The sequence below is a fragment of the Triplophysa rosa genome, linkage group LG1 (assembly GCF_024868665.1).
Source record: "Triplophysa rosa linkage group LG1, Trosa_1v2, whole genome shotgun sequence".
Lineage (NCBI taxonomy): Eukaryota > Metazoa > Chordata > Actinopteri > Cypriniformes > Nemacheilidae > Triplophysa > Triplophysa rosa.
Genome location: NC_079890.1, coordinates 16,599,741 through 16,618,614, shown reverse-complemented (window position 1 = coordinate 16,618,614; position 18,874 = coordinate 16,599,741). Strand labels below are relative to the sequence as shown.

General features: G+C 40.2%; 1 protein-coding gene across 1 annotated transcript; it reads right to left on the bottom strand.

Annotated features, from left to right (window-relative positions):
- Positions 1 to 4,811: 4,811 nt before the first annotated feature.
- On the bottom strand, positions 4,812 to 16,649 carry aqp9b (aquaporin 9b). Its single transcript, XM_057334573.1, has 6 exons — positions 16,519 to 16,649; positions 15,724 to 15,850; positions 13,281 to 13,418; positions 8,878 to 8,996; positions 8,359 to 8,576; positions 4,812 to 6,825 (listed from the first exon to the last, which is right to left on the bottom strand). Exons 1-6 carry the CDS (start codon positions 16,618 to 16,620, stop codon positions 6,657 to 6,659), a joined length of 873 nt encoding a protein of 290 aa, XP_057190556.1. The 5' UTR covers positions 16,621 to 16,649; the 3' UTR covers positions 4,812 to 6,656.
- Between the last annotated feature and the right edge of the window lie 2,225 nt (positions 16,650 to 18,874).

Here is an 18,874-nt window from a genome sequence, read left to right as displayed (position 1 = left end):
CGTAATCACCATCCGCCTGCTGCCGGTGTGCCACGCTCTCCAGGGAACTCGACTCTGTAGCCAGTGTTGGAGCGGTCTCATGTGCATCAACCTGAGGGGTATCACCACCGTCGAGGATGCCATGTGCCCAGGAGCCTCTTACCACTGACTTCTTGAAATATTCCAGGCAGTTCAACACTGACTGTGCCCAAAAAAGAGGATGCTCTGCAAAGAGGAGAGCTTGCTCTTTTTCGGTTGACCTGTGGTCCCAATCAATCTAGGTGCCGAAGCACTAGGTCCCTGTGTGTACATAACAGATCTCACGAGTGTGTCAAATGAGCCAGTCGTCGAGATAGTTTAGTACCCGCACACCTCTCTCCCTGAGGGGAGTGAGGGCGGCTTCCACGATCTTCGTGAAGACTTGTGGGGACAGGGACAGACCGAAGGGGAGGACTCTGTACTAATATGCCTGACCCTCGAAAGCGAACCGTAGTAACGGGCGATGACGAGGGAGAATTGAGACATGAGAGTAAGCGTCCTTCAGGTCGATTGCCATGAATCCATCTTGACATCTGATAGATGCCAGGATGCGCTTCTGCGTGAGCATCCCGAACGGCAGCTTGAGTAGGTGCCTGTTCAGGGTACGCAGATCTAGCGACCCCCGCTCTTTTGGGGACGATGAAGTACTGGCTGTAAAACCCGTTGAACATCTCGGCTAGAGGGACGAGCACGATCGCTTCCTCACCAGAGGGGTGGCGACCTCGGCCCTAAGCACGGGGCATCCTTGCCTCTGCTGAGGTTAAGAGGATGCCCCGAAACTTGGGCGGGTGTCTGGGGAGTTGGATCGCGTAGCCGAGACTGACCGTATCCCGTAGTCACTGTGACGGTTTGGGAAGCTCTTGTCAGGCTCCCAGGGACCGACAGGAAGGCTAGGGGTACGTTCTGCTTCATCGACCTCCTGGGGGTGGTTCGATGGCTGGCAGTACGGATCCCTCGCCGTGGGGGGACCCCCGGAGAGGAGATCGGCTCTGCAGTTTTACCTGCCTGGCGATGATGTAGCACAACGCACCATCGAATGAGAGTGCTTAGGCTGATGATTATCCTCGACATTGGTTCTTGCCGCAACGTCTAGTTGCCGAACACCGTCGTGTAGAGGGTGAGAGCGGCTGTGATAATACCCAGACGATGATGTGGCACAAAGCACCGTCGATTGAGAGTGCTTAGGCTGCTGATTATCCTCGACATTGGGTCTCGCCGTGACGCAACGTCGAGTTGCCGAACACCGTCGTGTAGAGGGTGAGAGCGGCTGTGATAAACGCCCAGAGAGGGAGAAAACTTTTAGAAATGGGCTGTTGGGACGGGGCGGGAACCGTCCCGGATCGACCACCAGCAATGGAATGGCTGGGGTCGGGCCCGAAGGTATTCTCGATCTCCCTGGGGTCTTCCCATGAGGTCCACTTTGGCTTTCGCCGCGGCTGCTGACGGGGTGGTGGTCTCCTCTTCGATGTCTTGAAGAGGACCAGGGCTGCTGGGAAGCAGACGGTGCACGGGATCTCGGTGGCCAGAGGGCGGTCGAGTCGCGGCTGGGGAGGACATACTTGATATCCTCTGTCTGCTCCCTAACTGTCGAACTCGACAGTATCACCAAACAGCCCCCCCTTGCGAGATGGGTGCATCGAGAAAGCGGACTTTCTCAGTGTTACTCACCTGTGCAAGATTCAGCCAGAGGTGTCTCTCCTGGACCACAAGTGTGGACATCGCCCGACCCAGGGCCCGCGCGATCACCTTGGTCGCCCGAGAGCGAGGTCGGTGAAGCCGCGGAGTTCCTGCATAAGCGCTGGGTCGGTCTTACCCTCGTGGAGCTCTCTCCGTGCATTGGCCTGCAGGAAGGCCATAGCGTGGAGAGAGGGGACAGCTTGGCCCACAGCAGAGTAAGCTCTCGACACCTCAGATGCCGAAAAGCCTACGTGCTTTGGACGGGAGTGATGGAACTAGTTGACGTGTACGCGCCGAAGGGGGCGTTCCAGGTCATACTAGGTTCCTCATGCACTTCCGGGGGAACACGGCACTGAGGGCGAGTGCGGCTTGGAGCCTCTCTCAAGCCCGATGTACCGTGTATCCAGCTGCTAGCGTTGGGAGAGGCAGTGCGGTGCACCGCAACCCAATGCCGGCGGCCCGGGAAAGCATGGCTGACATTTCGACGTCCGCTTCTTCCTGATCTCGACCCCCCGAGGGAGGGAGCTTCAACGAATCGTCGGAGTCTGATGCCAGTAAGTCACCCTCCGATGCTGCAACAGACATCTCATCATCACGTACTGTGTCCGATACGTGATTGAGGAATAAGACGGCGGACCGTCTCATGGGGAACGGTCAGACGAGCAAGACGAGGTGCGAACGGTCCGCGAGCTACAGTGGCTTAGCGCTCACAGTAATCCTCATATCACCCTCGCTGCTCGCCGTAGCGGGCGGCAGGGCCGTAGTCCTGCCGTCATGGAACGGGAAGCAGACGAGGTGGTGGCTGAGTCCCGTGGGAACACAGCCACCCGTGACGCAACGTCTGAATCGTCAACCGCCCGCAATGCGGGCAGGACGTATCCACAACATCTGCCCCAGTGTACTGGAAGCAGACATCGTGTCCATCCCCCTCCTCGATGAGTGTGTTGCACCCACGAGAACAGCTGGACATGCCACGCTGGAGAAATTTGCTCTTTTAGAGAAAAAACTCGAACACTTCTGGAACCGCCGAGACGCCCAGGGGAAGTCGCTGCAGGAAGGGACAGTCCGCTGCACCACGTCGTAGTCGCAGTCTTGTAGCGAAGTCTGTTGATCATGAGCGAAGGCTCCGAAGAACAAAAGGTGAATGAATGAGGCACGCCGTCTCCCTTTTATACCCGGATATCCGGGGGCGGAGTCCGGCATGCAAATTTCATTTGCCAATTTTCATTGGCCTTTTCTAAGAAGTCGGAATCGATTGGTTCTCAGGGACGAACCCCATCTGTCGGTTCGACACAACGTCGAGAGACTGACAGAAAGGGAACCTTGTGCGTTGGTCATCTGAACATCTTATTTAGACTTATTTTTTTTTATTTAATGAGTAGATCAGAGACACACATTTTAATAAAGCCTATAATCAGTTTATACGTCCATTAATACGTTCGTTGACATAACACAACTCTTTTTCTCCACCTGCTGGCGTATTATAGAAATGGTCACTGAACGAATCAGTGAACGAATCTGAACGAATCATTTTGGTGAACGAACTGAAAAAGAACGAATCACTCAAATGAATCATAATTCCCATCACTATGCAGCGGACACATTTAAACAACTTTACTTGGATCCATTGTTCGAGCTGTCTCTTTAACACCACGTGGGTTATATACATTGCTGCTGATTGGGCCGACATTCTTGACACGCCCACCAAACAAGAGAAAACGCATCTCAAACCCTGTTGCACACTGTTGTAAACCGTTTCCAGGAAACGTGTCGTTCAACCTGGAAATCGTAGCAAAACGTTGCGCACCGGTTTGAGCTTGAACATGCCCCTGATTACCCCATGAACACTTACTGTACATGCTTTGCAAATGAATGCATGCAATACATGCAAATAAAGACAGGTACTTTTAATTCTCCAAAATATAATAAAATATGAGGCTGAACTTGCAGTTTGGGGGGCCCCTGGTGGCTGCGGGCCCTATGCAGCCTCATTGTCCGCATATAGCAAGAAACAGCTCTGGCGCAATGACATCTAACGTCCCCGCCACAGAAATTAGTTGCTTTAAGCAACTTGTTAGCAACCGCCTTTTTTAAGACACAATAGGGCTTTAAAAATCACAATGTGAAGACACAATTTATGTCATAGAATAAAACGTGAAAAAAGGTTTTGTTAACCACAGAGACCTTACTTCAGGTGATTTACAAAAAACCCATTAAAAACCTCATAGACTTTGGGGCGATGGAACCGGAAGTCCTAAATTGCTAACTCGCTTCCGGGGTTTGCGTACAAAAATACGTAATCTCTGAGGTACTCAATAGTTGCGTAGTCTATCTTTGCCATCTTGTGTTTGTTTGCATTAGTATCTTTACTAAACAGCATCTGTTGCACTTTCCACCTCCAGATACCTCTAGCATTTTCATTTCCTACAAATATATTTACACAGAGCTTCATTATAAGCCAAATTCTGTCCCACAATATTACAGAGCACTATTATGCAGTGCAATGTTGCAGTATTTCAATGAAGAAACAAAAGGAGCTCAATTTTGTGTAACTAAATTGTACACAGATTATACCAACTACCTCCAGAGCCCTCTTTATTTTGATTATCTGTGTGGATATTATGGGTCAAAATTATCAATTTTTCTTCTATCCAAAATCATTAGGATATTAAGTAAAGATCATGTTCTTTCCATGAAGATATTTTGTAAATTTCCTACCCTAAATATATAAATTATTTTTGTGAGTGGATGGCCTGCTACAGTGCCTCTGATTAACAACATCAAAGGCAATTTTTGCACCCTCAGATTCCAGTTTTAAACTGTTGTGTCTCCGCCAGATATTGTCCTATCCTAACAATCCATACAATATCATAGAAATACCAATAGAAAGCTTATTTATTCATCTTTCAGATGATGTAAAAATCTAAATTTCAAAAAACTGGTTTTGTTATCCTGGGTCACATATATTTAAATGACTAAGCCACCCCAAGAGTTAAATCCTATAACCGCAGTTAATTTACTGAAAAAAAGACCCAAAAAGTAACATTTTAGTTTGTTTATTTCAGTTCTACATTAGCGTATGACAATATTAGCAAATATTTTGAATGTAGGAAAAATCTGAAAATATATACTGTAAATAATAACAAATTTAAAAAGAATAACATTTTCAACTGAAATGATGAGGTACAAAAAAGAAAATGTTTCTTGTGCAAACAATATGATGAAAACAATATTAAGTGCTAAACATTTGCACACAGAAAATTGTATTTTCAACAGCTAAAACTCAAATCTCAACTAATGCATTAAATATTTTTAAGCCAGAAATCTAAAAAAAAAAACAATGTCCTGCTTTATACATAATCACATATCATATATACTTTGTGTTCTAAATGTTTGTGATACACTCTAGCATGCATATTTATTTATACTTTAGAAGCAATAGTTCATGGCATGTTTATTTTTAGCATGCATTTTGACTTTTGCCCTCTTATCTCATGCATGTTTCTTTACCAGCAGTTAGGCATGCAGCTGATTGTCCTTCTATTCATTTGTTGTATTAAATCAATTCATCCTGTCTTGACAATGATGCCTGTTCATCTACTTTTAGAATTTTCTCTTCCTTTATTTTAGTGGCTTCAATCTTCTAATGGCAAGTTATATAAGTTAGGTGGATGCTCTGTGCAAGCTAACATGAGAAGATAAAAATATATAACGTATTAGGTCAGAAAAAAAGAAAGAGTGACAGAGAAAGGAAGGGAATTACTACCCTGGAGCGTTTCAGCTCTCTATACATATTCTGGATAACCTGCATCATCTGTGTCAACAAAAAGGGAAACCTGAGAAAGATAATGAATAGATCATTCCAGGGGTAATAATATGGAGTGTCCGTTAGCACCTAATTTTTTACTGGCACTGGTGTGCCAATGTAAAATACCGATTCTTTAAGAAAGCTGTCCTGTGGATGCGTTCCATCTATAAAAATCCTGATCACACAAGAGGTTTATTTATCTGTGGTCCATGTCTAATGGATCCTACCTGAGGTTTTACTCTGTTTGCTCAATGAACATTTGTAATGTGCTTTCCATTTTCTGGTTATTCACCATTTTTCTAAGCCAAAGAATTCCTCATGTTATGCTTCACTTATCAATATAAACCGAGGAAAATTTAATTAAGGGGACAGTTCACCCAAAAATGAAAACTCAGTCATCATTTACTTACCCTCAGGTTGTTACAAACCTTTATAAATTACTTTATTTTGATGAACACAGTGAAAGATATTTGGAAGAATGTTAGCAATTTTCAGTTCTGGAACATAATTGACTACCATAGTAGGACAAATTAAACAGTAGCCAGAGGTGCCACAGAACTGTTTGTTTTCATTGATTCTTCAAAATATCTCATTTTGTGTTCAACAGAACAAAAATTAATATACAATATTGTTTCTACTATGGTAGTGGATGATGCCCCAGAAGTGAAAATTTCTAACATTCTTTCAAATCTATTTCTTTGTGTTCAACAGAACAAAGACATGTATACAGGTTTGAAACAGCCTGAGGGTGAGGAAATGATGACAGGATTTTCATTTTTGGGTGAACTATCCCTTTAAGTATTCAGTAGTAACACTGAGATGGACTGGACATTTTTCCAAAGTGTTTTTCTTTCTATGGCCTGAGATGCTTGGCCTTGAGCCTCCTGCAACCCTGCCAACGACAAGCGGGTTTGGACAATATTCCATTTAAATAGCTGCCTGATATTAGTAAAAAAAGTTTTACTACGTTTTTAGTGAAATACCTAATGTTTGGAAAATTAACGAGAAGTAAAACATAGACACAGGACACAGTTCTGTTCTCTGATCCATGACAGAGTCAAAGACGTCTAGAGGAAAAGACAGAAGAAGAAAGTGTGCAACAAATAAGAGCGCCTTGCTTGGCAAAGGAAAGACACAATCTTTTCCTCTCTTTTTAGTTTACGGCGTTCATTTCATATTTATCTTTCACACTTCTGTCATCCTCAAAGTTCTTCTCAGGCTCAGGGTGGTGCAGCTCAATCATCAGGTAGTAGATTACAGCCCCGACCACACCTCCCACCATTGGTCCGACGACTGGAACCCACCACCAGCCGTCTCCAGCGCTAAAGACACACACACATGTTAGAACAGACTAGAGCTGGACAAAATTCACAGTTTCCACCACAATTGACTCTTTTAATTTTAAATTTGTTTGAGAATTCTTCAGTTTGAGGTGCTGGTTTGTGGATTGTTGATTTGTTTAATGATAGCGCTGTTAATAGTGTCATCCAGTCTTGCTGTACATTAAAGGGTTACTTCGCAGAGACTAATTCATTGTAATCTGTGTTTAGTCGGTCACTCCACTGCTTCCTGTCTGCATCATTCTTTCCCTCCTTCAATCCCTTAGTCTGTTTATCCTTTTAAAGGCCACTGAGAAAACAAGTGGTCTCTGTCTTTAATCCTGTGCTCTAAACATGTTGACAAGCTGTACACATATACATTGTATCTGCTTATCAATTAAATTCTTCATGTCATCTTTTCATTTATAATGTGCATGTTTGTTTGTTTGGTGCAATTGTGACATCATAGTTTTCACTTCAGGTGAATCTCAAGTCTCAGAATTGCAGCTGAACAAAGTGGCAGACAGGTCAAGCACTTCCACACACACAAGACCACTAATGTGTGATGAGCCCTCCCTGCACTTTTGCAACGCTGCTTGTCCAATCAAATTACAGGACTGTTGTATTTATGTTCTGGAATTAGCTTTATTTTTGAAGCATTTGACTTGTGTACATGATAATGGCATTACCATGCTAAGATTAAATGGGCACACAAACTCATGTAACTTTTATATGGAAAACATACAAATGCACGAATTAATTTCTACAGTTGAAATCTGTGACATTACTCCATATCTAAACACAAAAGTAATGCAATATGTTACGTTTAATCTTAGTACTTCAGATTTTGGAAAAGATCTTTTCTGTGTGGAGCTTCACACAAACAGACTCTTGTTGTTACAAAGCAGCAGCAGAATTTCCCCAGCTCTTTCTTTTCATTGACCTAGATGAATGGAATAGCTAAAAGCTAAAAAAAAAAAAAACTGTTTTAAAAGTTCGAGGTAGCCTTGGGTATGCCGCTCTGAATATTTTTGCGAGAAAAATCGAGGTTGGCTCACATACATTTAAAAAAATTCTCCTGTATGCAGGAGATATGCAAGTGCATTAAAAAATTCATTTGCTCTGTCAGAACAATGGTAATAGGCCTTTTGCACTTTAGATATGGAGTTTCAAAAGCTGTGTTCAGCCTATGTTTTTACATCCTGAGGCTGACTCTCTTGGGGCCCAAAGACACTTTCAGGTCAGTTGTGTTTTTGCACACAGCAACAGATTAACATCCAGGATATTAACTCCAGTCTTTGTATATTATTTCTGGCCTTTGCTATTTTATTGATAGTTGATAGGATGGGTATCAATAGCATTCTGAATTAGCACGACTCACAGTAGCACATATTTGAGATGCACGTTAAACAAACAGGTGTAAATAGCAATGGGTCTCGTCTTAAAATCAGATGTAAATGGTATTTAAAAAAAATCTTAGCTGTTGGACCATTAAATATAAATAGAACATATGGGTGCAATGTGAGTTTCCTGTACCTGAACACCTCTTTTCCCCATCCTGCCATCGCAGTGAAGAGCCTAGGTCCAAGATCTCTGGCAGGGTTGATGGGATAGCCACAGTTCAGCGACATAGACACTGCAATAGCCATGATGCTCAAGCCAATGACCAACGGTTCCAATCCTCTAGGTGCCCCAATATTCCTCTTATCTACAATGGCTAGAATACAGAGGACCAGGGCCCCTGTGCCAATCACCTGTGTAAATACACACCAACAGTATTTGCAAAATAGTCTATTTTTGTAGTCTGTGAAACTAGGCAGTGACGTTGTGGTTGCACTATGTTAGTACAAGCAGGTGGACTGTGACACAAGGTCAAATAAATATTGGGTTTGATCTCTTTGAATCTAAACTGTACACATTATATCTTCAACGCAGTATTAAGGTAATTCTAACTAAGTTTAACAGAGACTATGAAATGTAATATTCTATCAAGTTTATATAAAACAGCTGAGATCGTCTGATGCTTATAATAAAGAAAAACTGTGATTCTCTCACCTGATCAATGAATCCATTAAACAAGTTGAGATTTTTTCGTGGATACGATGCAAAGATCCCTGCTGTGGCGTTATCACCAGTCACTGTTAGATTTCCACCAGAGAAATCTGTGAAGGCATCTACGGGGACAGAGACAGTAAAACTCTGGAAAAATCTAAATTAATTTAGCTACAGGCAGGGCAGTAGTTACTGTTTTCAACTACTTTGTTTGTCTACATTTATCAAATTTAAAGTCCTGCCAAATTTCATTGACCAGAATGAGGGACAACTCAAAACTCTTGAAAATATTAGTTTACATTGGTTTTATACAGAGAAGAAAAGATACTGTATCAGAACACTTTACAATAAGGAAGTTAATGCATTAGCTAATGTGAATTAACAATGAACAATACTTCTACAGCATTTATTAATAATAGTTCATTTTAATTTACTAACACATTTTTTTTTAATGAAACGATGTAACGTCACCATGAACCAACTTGAATTAGTGTTTTGGAAGAGGAAGTTGCATTTGCATTTGTGAGAAAATCTGCATGATCCCATTTGTGAGAAAATCTGCACGGCCACATTTGTGAGAAAATCAAGCTGAGAGAATCTCATAAAAAGGTGAGTCTTAAATACAGTACGTTTAGGGAAAGTGACCTATTTGTCAGATATGGTGACCCATACCCGAAATGTGACCTCTGCATTTAACCCATCCAGAGAGTAGTGAACACACGCACAGCAAGTGGTGATCACACGCACACCCGGAGCAGTGGGCAGCTATCACTGCAGCGCCCGGGGGAGCAAGTGTAGGCAAAGCGCCTTTCTCAAGGGCACCTCAGCCATGAGAATCGAACCGGCAACATTCTGGTCACGAGTCCGTCTCTCTAACCATTAGGCCGCGACTGGCCACGACTTTATATTTTATACTTTTATGGCGTTAGAAGTTGGACAAAACTATGTGAGCGTGTAAACACAGCACGCAAGCAGATTATAGCTGCGCGGGCACACTGAAAACCCTCGCGCGTAAAATGTAAACCTGTAGAGATCTCAAATCTCTAACTTGAGCACAAAAAACAAGATTGTGCACATAAATCAAGACTTACGAGGGGAAATAACAAACCCCTGAGTCAAAGCAGTCGCTCGCGCACAGTATTGACTACACGCGCAAGTGCTACTCTACGCGCGCGAGTCACTTTGACTTTTGGCACTAAGGGGGCGGGGCACTGCGATTTTGTGACAACAAATGCCATTGGCCCTGCTCCTTTCTGGAACTCCCGTTGTGATTGGCTGTTGCTGCCGCCCTCAAGACGATGACAGAACAGGAGAGATGGCAGGAAATGGGGAAAATAGGATCTAAGGAATTCACATTAAGTAATATTTTATATGTTGGACCAAATGCAGGAAAATGAATGTGTGCAGTAAGGAGATTTATTAGAAACACTGGGTTAATATAACAAAAAATCTATTTATATGAAAGCCCTTCAGCTCTGCATTCAGCCATAGCAAATGTGCATTACCAGTGGTCACCTTTTTGTAGATAAGTCAGTAAAATAGATTAGTAAAATGTGTTATGATATACTGTAGAGTTTGGTTCCAAAATGAGATAAGTCCGTTTAAAAAAAAATTCAAAACGGAGTTACCATACTCTTCATATATACTTTATATAATATTATAATTTAACGTTTTCGATGTTCCGCGTTTAAATCCTCCGACGTGACGGTCCAGGCAGATTTGGCGCTATAGGGCGTAAGTGAGGGGGCCATTGGGTTCATTGAAGGGGCACCTTGCACACCTCACAACTGTAAAAACATAATGAAAAAAATCTGTATAGCACACCGTAAAACAATGGCATCATTATAACAACACAAAAGAGCGAACTCTCACTTTTTGGCATTGCTGCCTTTGATTTAAATTTTACAAATAAACATAATTCAAGGACTGAATCAGCCTGTATCTTCAATTTATCAATGAAGATGTAATAAAAAAACCTGTTGTTACTCATTTACAAATAGTTTAATTAAACGGCAAATAAAAGAACTTAAATGCGCAGAAATATTTTCCTGTATGCACAATGGTAAATGCCCGAGTTTTTTGTTTGTTAGGCAGTGCATACAAAGGCTTTGCCGAATGCAAGCAGCCTTCGAGCTCATATTTTTGAACATCACTAGCCTACTGCGCAAAACACTGTTGTCTGTTGTAGCCTATTTGAAGAAACGACTGACATTCTAGATTGCAGTGCTCTAACTCTATGAGTAATTGAATAGTGATGTATTAGGCCTATGACATGTAAAATAAAAAGAGTATAATCTAAAAGCTATATACAATTACGTTAAGATTATAAACGCTGGTATTAGAACTAGAATTTGATATTTTATACATGAAAGGCAGGAGTAGTGGTTAGTCCATAAATCAGAGATTATATAGCGTCATCTGATTTAGATAAACAAAGTTTGAAATTACATTTATCAAAATTATTTAAACAAAAAGTACAAATCAACTCGCTTCACAGAGTCATCTGTCTGTCTCAGAGTCTGAGCAAACGGATGAGTTCCTTTCTGGAATATGGAAGCCGACTTTCACATGCTGAAATAGCTTGGTTTTCTTTAACAAGAAATAATATAACGTGAAATAATATAAAGTCTATATCCATATGATAGGACCGTCTGCTGTATTAACGAGTTTCTCTATCGCTTGGCATGAGATAAAAAGCGATTGGTCTGTATTGTTTACCCACATAGCTTAATGTGTTCAAAAACACAGAATGTAGCCTATTCTTGTTTTTAACATAGTCTAATGAGCCTTTTTAACGGCGAAATAATTTATAAAGCGATGTCTTTCTCACTAAACCCTAACAAATAATGAAATATTGTTTTTATGACATTTTTTACTTAAATTTTTAATAAATATTAAAAATATATTAAATATTAATAGTATTAAATAAATTTAATACATTGAAGTTTTATGGTTTATTAGACATGCTTTTCGCTTAACAAAAAATCATTTACCTCTTAAAAAAAATACAGAACATGTCAAACATTTAAAGGCAGAATACACACAAATTAAAAGTGAAGAAAATGGAATTTGATCAATAAAACGAACATCATACTAGGGCCAATAACCTCTGCTCTAATTGCTTCGGCTGCTGAAGAATGGGCCGTTGGTGAAAGCACTAGCATTAGCCAATGCTTAAGATTAGATAAACACTGGGGATATTTGTACAGATTGTGACGTAAAATGTAAGTAAAACATGTCGAATCTTTAGCATTAGCTAATGCTAGCGCTTTCACGAACGGCCCAGTCTTCAGCAGCTGACATGCTGTGGGTCCTTCTGCACTCTTGAAGTGATGACAAGACTGTAGTATCAGGGTTGATGTTAAAAATCTTTAGGTCTATGTTAAATTGTAATATAACGTTATATCATAACACATTTTACTAATCTATTTTGCTGACTTATCTACAAAAAGGTGACCACTGGTAATGCACATTTGCTATGGCTGAATGCAGAGCTGAAGGGCTTTCATATAAATTTATTTTTGTTATATTAACCCAGTGTTTCTAATAAATCTCCTTACTGCACACATTCATTTTCCTGCATTTGGGCCAACATATAAAATATTAATGTGAATTCCTTAGATCCTATTTTCCCCAATTTTCTGCCATCTCTCCTGTTCTGTCATCGACTTGAGGGCGGCAGCAACAGCCAATCACAACGGGAGTTCCAGAAAGGAGCAGGGCCAATGGTATTTGTTGTCACAAAATCGCAGTGTCCCGCCCCCTTAGTGCCAAAAGTCAAAATGACCGTGCGTAGAGTAGCACTTACGCGTGTAGTCAATACTGTGCGCGAGCGACTGCTTTGACTCAGGGGTTTGTTATTTCCCCTCGTAAGTCTTGATTTACGTGCACAATCTTGGTTTTTGTGTTGAAGTTAGAGATTTGTGATCTCTACAGGTTTACATTTTACGTGCGAGTGTTTTCAGTGTGCCCGCGCAGCTGTAATCTGCTTGCGCAATGTGTTTACATGCTCACATAGTTTTGTCCAACTTCTAATGCCATATTACTTTTGCATTTTCTCTTGAATTGCATTATGTATTTGTAAAGCGCTTTCTGTTTGTTTCAGAGTTTAGTTTCTTTTGCAAAGAAGGTTGCGTTTGTTTGCAAAATGTTGGATTTGTTTGTTTAGTTTTGGCACAAATTTCACTCCATAAGTATCCCTTTAGTGAGAAAGTTGTCTATTTAACAAGATCACTATATTTGGAAAAAAAAACATTTTTAACTAGTGCAAAGGTCAGTACAAGCCAGACAAAATTTTTGTGTTTGGGTTGTGTGTGTGGGTGGGTTTATGCGTGAAAGAGTGCCTAATGTAAGTATTATGTCAGTGCATTGTAATTAGAGAGCAATAAAATGCTCTGAAAACTTACCGTAGTACAGACAAAAGACAGCACAAGACCCAAGAAAGGCACCTAAAAATTGGGCTGCCACATAAACAGGGAATTTAATTAATGGGAGTTTTCCTAGGACAGTCATAGCCAGAGAAACAGCTGGGTTCACATGTCCTCCTGCAAAGAGATGGGACAACCATTTTAACTATTATAGATATTCCACTATCTAAACCTAGCCTTCTTATTGATTTAAAAATGAGAGAGACCCAAGAGAGAGAGTCCAAAATGTTTTTGTAGTAATCCTTTGAGGATGACAAATAGATGTTTTACATTTTAGTGTCCCACTCATGCTTTTGTATTGATTGGGGTTTTCATAAAAGCAGGTTGAGGTTTTTGTTGTGTTAGACGAATCTATAAGAATCAACAGAGGGGCACTGTCGCACTCATCTAGCACTCTAAAATGCTTTCCTGTCGCCAAATACTCTCAAAGTCTGCCCGCATCTGCCCACTATGCAGACTTTCTTCCTACTTAACCCAGAATGTTCCTCACAAACACTGCACACAAACATGGCTTGACGAAGTCAGTCGGAATTGGGTCTGACATATTCTGGCTAAGTCTTCTGAGATCACTACAGGGCTCAGGAATAACTCATTCCTCACCCCACCTTACACTCAGCTTCAACTCTAATTCCAATAAACTAGAAATGGAAAACAGTGGCCTTTCTCGCCACGTGTTTCCTTACGAAGGATGGACCAATGCCTACACTTGACTCCCGCTGTGATGCATGCTTCAGAAAAGCTCATTAGTTCGATACTGTAGTCATCATTACAACAAACTACAGTACTGAGGGCTGTTGGGGTTTGACAGCATATGCACAGATGTACAATTGTGACTACTTTTGAAGTTTATATTTTTAACATTATACTGCCCAACCACAATTGCTATTTTTATTCATGTTTGTGCATTCAGAAGCATGTTTCTCCTTTTTGAAGCAAACCATTTTTTCTCACCACAGTGGTGTTGAACTGTGGGTAACAGCACAGTTCATGCAACGACGGAAGTGTATTTTTATTCATAAAGTTGCTGACTATGTCCATCATGAGAATCTGTGAAGTTGGCTGTGAAAAATATTTTCTTTTAATAGAATTCTAGTAGTAATTCTACTCTTAGATCTCTCCCACATATGCGTGTACATGTAGAATAATATTTAAGATATTTTAATGAAATACTTGATTGATAAATAAATAATCACTGCTGTACAAAGAGATGACAAGCATTTAAAAGACATTCTTTAAATCACTTGCATTAATATATTAAAATTCTCTCCTCACCATAATCCTTAAGGAATCCTCGTAATGAAGGCCATACATACATGTCTAATTTGTAACATCACATCCAACACACTACTCTATCTGACACTAAGCCTTATTCAAGGTTTAAAGGGATACTTAACCCAAAAATGAAAATTCTGTCATCATTTACTCACCTTGAGTTGTTCCAAATCTTCTGATGAACACAGAGAAAGATATTTGGAATAATGCTTATAACCAAACAGATCTTGCCCCCCCCCCATTGACTCCCATAGTAGGAAAATTACTTTATCATTTTTTTGTTCTGTTGAACACAAAAGAAGACATTTTGAAAAATGTAGGACAACAAACAGTTCTGTAGGCAGCAAACAGTTCTGGGGCACTTTTGACTACCATTGTATTTTTTCCTACTATGGGAGTCAATGGGGGCAAAATCTGTCTGGTTATAAGCGTTCTTCCAAACATCTTTCTCTGTGTTAATCAGAAGAAATAAATTCATGCAGATTTGGAACAACTCGAAGGTGAGTAAATGAAGACAGAATTTTCGTTTTTGGGTGAGGTATCCCTTGAAGAGCATTGAATAGACCCATCATTTCCTCCTCCCTTCCTTCCACCACACTATACTGTATGTATTATGCTGTTTTTAAAGGTTTGTAAGTGCACTGTACCAAATTCATCCCTTCCCTCTTTCTCTTCTTGTTACTCAGTATGGTGCATATTTGATCCAACTTTCTTAAGGCTTATTATTCTGCATGAGAGGCTTTTCCACCTCGCTAGTCTCTGCTCACTTTTACCAGATTCAGATCTCAAAAATAATAAATATGCATGAACAGCAAAATTGGGGGATTTACAGTATGTGGGTTTTATTGCTTATTGAGTATGGATATTGTATGTTGGCTTGCTTTCAGATTCTGGTTTTGTTGAGCATAATCAGATCACAAAAAAAAAACATTTTGAATGTTTAACATCCAGGAATACTTAACAAAGCGAAATGTTTTAACCTGTTAATTGCCATAAAATCACGAGATTAATCATTTTAATGATTGACATTGTTAAACAAAAGCAAAAAAATTTTTCAAAGAACACCTTGCACCTTGAACACTGACTTTCTGTGTTACGTGTAGGTAATCCCTGTTCTACACTAATCACAGGGCATTACCAGTTACTGTACCTGACACCCCTCCTGCCATGTACACAGCCAACATTACGCCTAGAGTAAAGCCAAAATGGATGGTGAGATTTTCTCCCTGTGGCCCTCTGCTGAGAACACTCTGAGCCACTGATCCACAACCAAAAAGCTGCAAACAGGAAATAGACAGAGAGATCATGACAATTAGTGGGCTATAACAGAGAAGATAAGTACATTCGCTAAAGAGCACTTTTTCAAAATGAATTAGTAGAATGACTCAGTCCATTAGGGATGGGGCGGCGCACCAAAGCAACACAAATGTTGAAGAAACTCTTTTTGTTTAATTGAGTTGCAGAGGTGACTGGTAAGAAATTATAACTAGTCTAAAATACTTTATATATGAATGACAAATAAAAATACAGCAGTGGTTTGACACTTGATTGCCAGCATACAGCACCAGAGCATTTAGTCTTAAACATTATGTGGTCACGTGTGTTGTCATACTAATATGTGGTCACATGTGGTGTACATGAAGTACATTTTACTCATTTAAAATGAATGAATATTAACAGCAATGTTAGTACTTTGACATTGAAGCAGTAAATGCAGTAATAAAATTAACAGACTGATAATGTGTAATATTTTGACAAGAGACCAAACATGAAACAAAACAGGCTAATTTTTCAAGTTTTTTAAATTATATTTATATTTAAATGTTTTTAACATTGATCATTTTAATGCTTTTTCTTTAGTAAAACTGTTATTTTCACCACTGTGTCACTTTACCTGACATTACTGTCATATTGAAACAAACAGATCAAAGACTTATCCACTTACTATTAATACAAACGTCCCGAGCAATTCCGCCAGAAACTCTTTGATGATGTCCCTCCTCAAGGTACATCTCTCCTTCAGTTTTCTTATTTTTTCGAAGTCCATACTTTCCCCGAAAGCTGAGATGTCTCTGATGTCCTGACACACAGTTGAAGAGCTGATTGTGCTGGAGTTAAGTGTTTTAGGCTTAAACTTCCCCGCCCCTCCTGTTACACATGACATGTTGCACTCAAATATTTCAATTTGATGCTGAGACAAACGCTCCTCTTCGATGGTAGAAATAATTAAAAACGGCACATAAGTTAAAATAGGTGAACGCGAACTTTTACCTTCCTTCTTGTTTAGGGATTTTAAAATAACGTCAAACACATGATTTGTCTGATTTGGAAAATATTTTCGCCCAGTGTAGGCCATTAATAAATGCATAAAGTTAATACATCCTAATACACAATTCAACATAAAGTTAGAGATGCATATGAGAGCAGTTGTAACGATATTGTTACAGTTTTTCTTACTGGTTCAGAAAATGTTTATTCTAAACTAAAGCCTGATTTTAAACATATTATGAAAGGAGGCGTATCGGGTTTGAGCGATGTTACTTGTTTTAAATTATTACAACAAAACCCATTTTCGTAAAAAACCAACGTTATTTTCAGTAATATTTTTACCTTTTAAAATATCCTTGACGGTTTGCATTGAACCTGCACATACCTTATGTGAAGAAGTGAACATTTCAAGGACAAGTTATACGACTAACTTGTTTTGTTACATTCTCCTGCACGATATACATTAAAATGCAATACAATAAACTATAATATATTATGACATAAAATGCAATACACTATACGACACAATATTCGTAACTGAACACACATTTAACTGATAACAGTAATCATCAGGTCATGAGTTATCTACTTCCTCTCTTCCGGTCAAAGCAACGTAAAGACAGATGATCTGCGCCCAGTTACCAGTGTGAACTACAACTGTAAGTTATATTTTACTGTCGCTATGGCTACATAGCCTATATTTGTAGCATCTGTGGTGCAAAAGGTGTAGAATAAGACACTGCGATATGGAATGGGTAATTTTGAACGTGTATTGTGCGTATTGGTCCACAAGGGGGAGCTCATTGAAAAGGTAAAGGGAAATGGTGGGACATTGGTCTTGGTGCCAGTCCATGACACTTCACACGCACACAGGGCAGACTGTGAACAGCAAAAGCGATAGGATGGTAGCGGTATGTTTTGTTTACATTAATCACTGTCACTTGTACTGGGGGTGTCGTCTTTGATGTGAGGCAGACACTGTCAGTGCTGTGAAATGGGGGGTTCTGGAGGGGGGATGTGCTGATGGAGAAAAAGCACCCCAATGGGTTCTAACAAATTATAACACCTCGTCTCCTCGTCATCTGAACAGCCAACAGTCTCTCAGCCCGTCACAGCAGTTGTATAGCCTACTTTTTTTTTTTTTTTTACAAAAATGTACTTAAGCATATTTCAATTAAGCAAAATGATAAGGCAAGTTACAAGTGGATGATACATAGGCTACGGTATACAACGTTGACCTTGGATTTTGTTAAATAAAAATGTCTTAAGTATACACGTTTGCATGCGTAATAGGGCAACTAACACATTTTTGTTTTGTTTTATGCGCACATTGATATGCGTTCATACATTTTGCAAGAAATCTTTTATTTGCGTCAGAAATTTCCGTATAAATATCTGTTGGCAGAAGCATCTTTAGCCTGTTTTAGCACTGAAATCCAATGAACATTATTGCGTAATTATCACGTAATTAGGACACCTTTCAATATACGTGATTTTACGACCTCCACCTTATCGTGTTCTCCGCCATTTCCAAATTCACCTCGGAAGACGTTTCTCCGGTTATCCCGCAGCGCAAGGCGATTATTTGTTTTATTTATCTCGGACATAATCGTAGATGTTTTTACGACAATCCGGCGTTTTGCAGGGCCTTCCTATCCACCAGTAACACAGAAGAAGTGTGAATGTCTGTTTTGGCTAATCCCTTAAACCGCTAACTCCTTCGGAGTGTTAAAAGCCCCTTTAGATGTCTTTAATGTTTATTGGATATTCTAAGGTAAATGTTAAATGAGTCCCGGCGCTCCAGGAGGGAATACGAGGAAATAACCTGTGGTCGCTTGATGTGGATAGTTGAATAACACCCCGACGGGTGATACACGTTATAGGAGAATCTGTGAGAATCAAAGGGCAAACGGCCTTTGCCAAAGAAAACTTTAACATTCATGTGACAGATTGAGAACCCAAACGGAAAAAAGGACTGGTTAAACTTTAATTCAACTGCATTTATTCATTAAAATTTATTTATAAAACATTCC

Bases quoted from the DNA above. Each gene is read 5' to 3' on its own strand.
- aqp9b (XM_057334573.1), bottom strand. From the start codon at position 16,620: ATGGACTTCGAAAAAATAAGAAAACTGAAGGAGAGATGTACCTTGAGG. The intron at 8,997-13,280 runs GTAAGTTTTCAG...CTGTCCCCGTAG, and splicing joins TGTCTTTTGTCTGTACTACG to ATGCCTTCACAGATTTCTCT. The intron at 6,826-8,358 runs GTACAGGAAACT...GTGTGTCTTTAG, and splicing joins TGGGGAAAAGAGGTGTTCAG to CGCTGGAGACGGCTGGTGGT.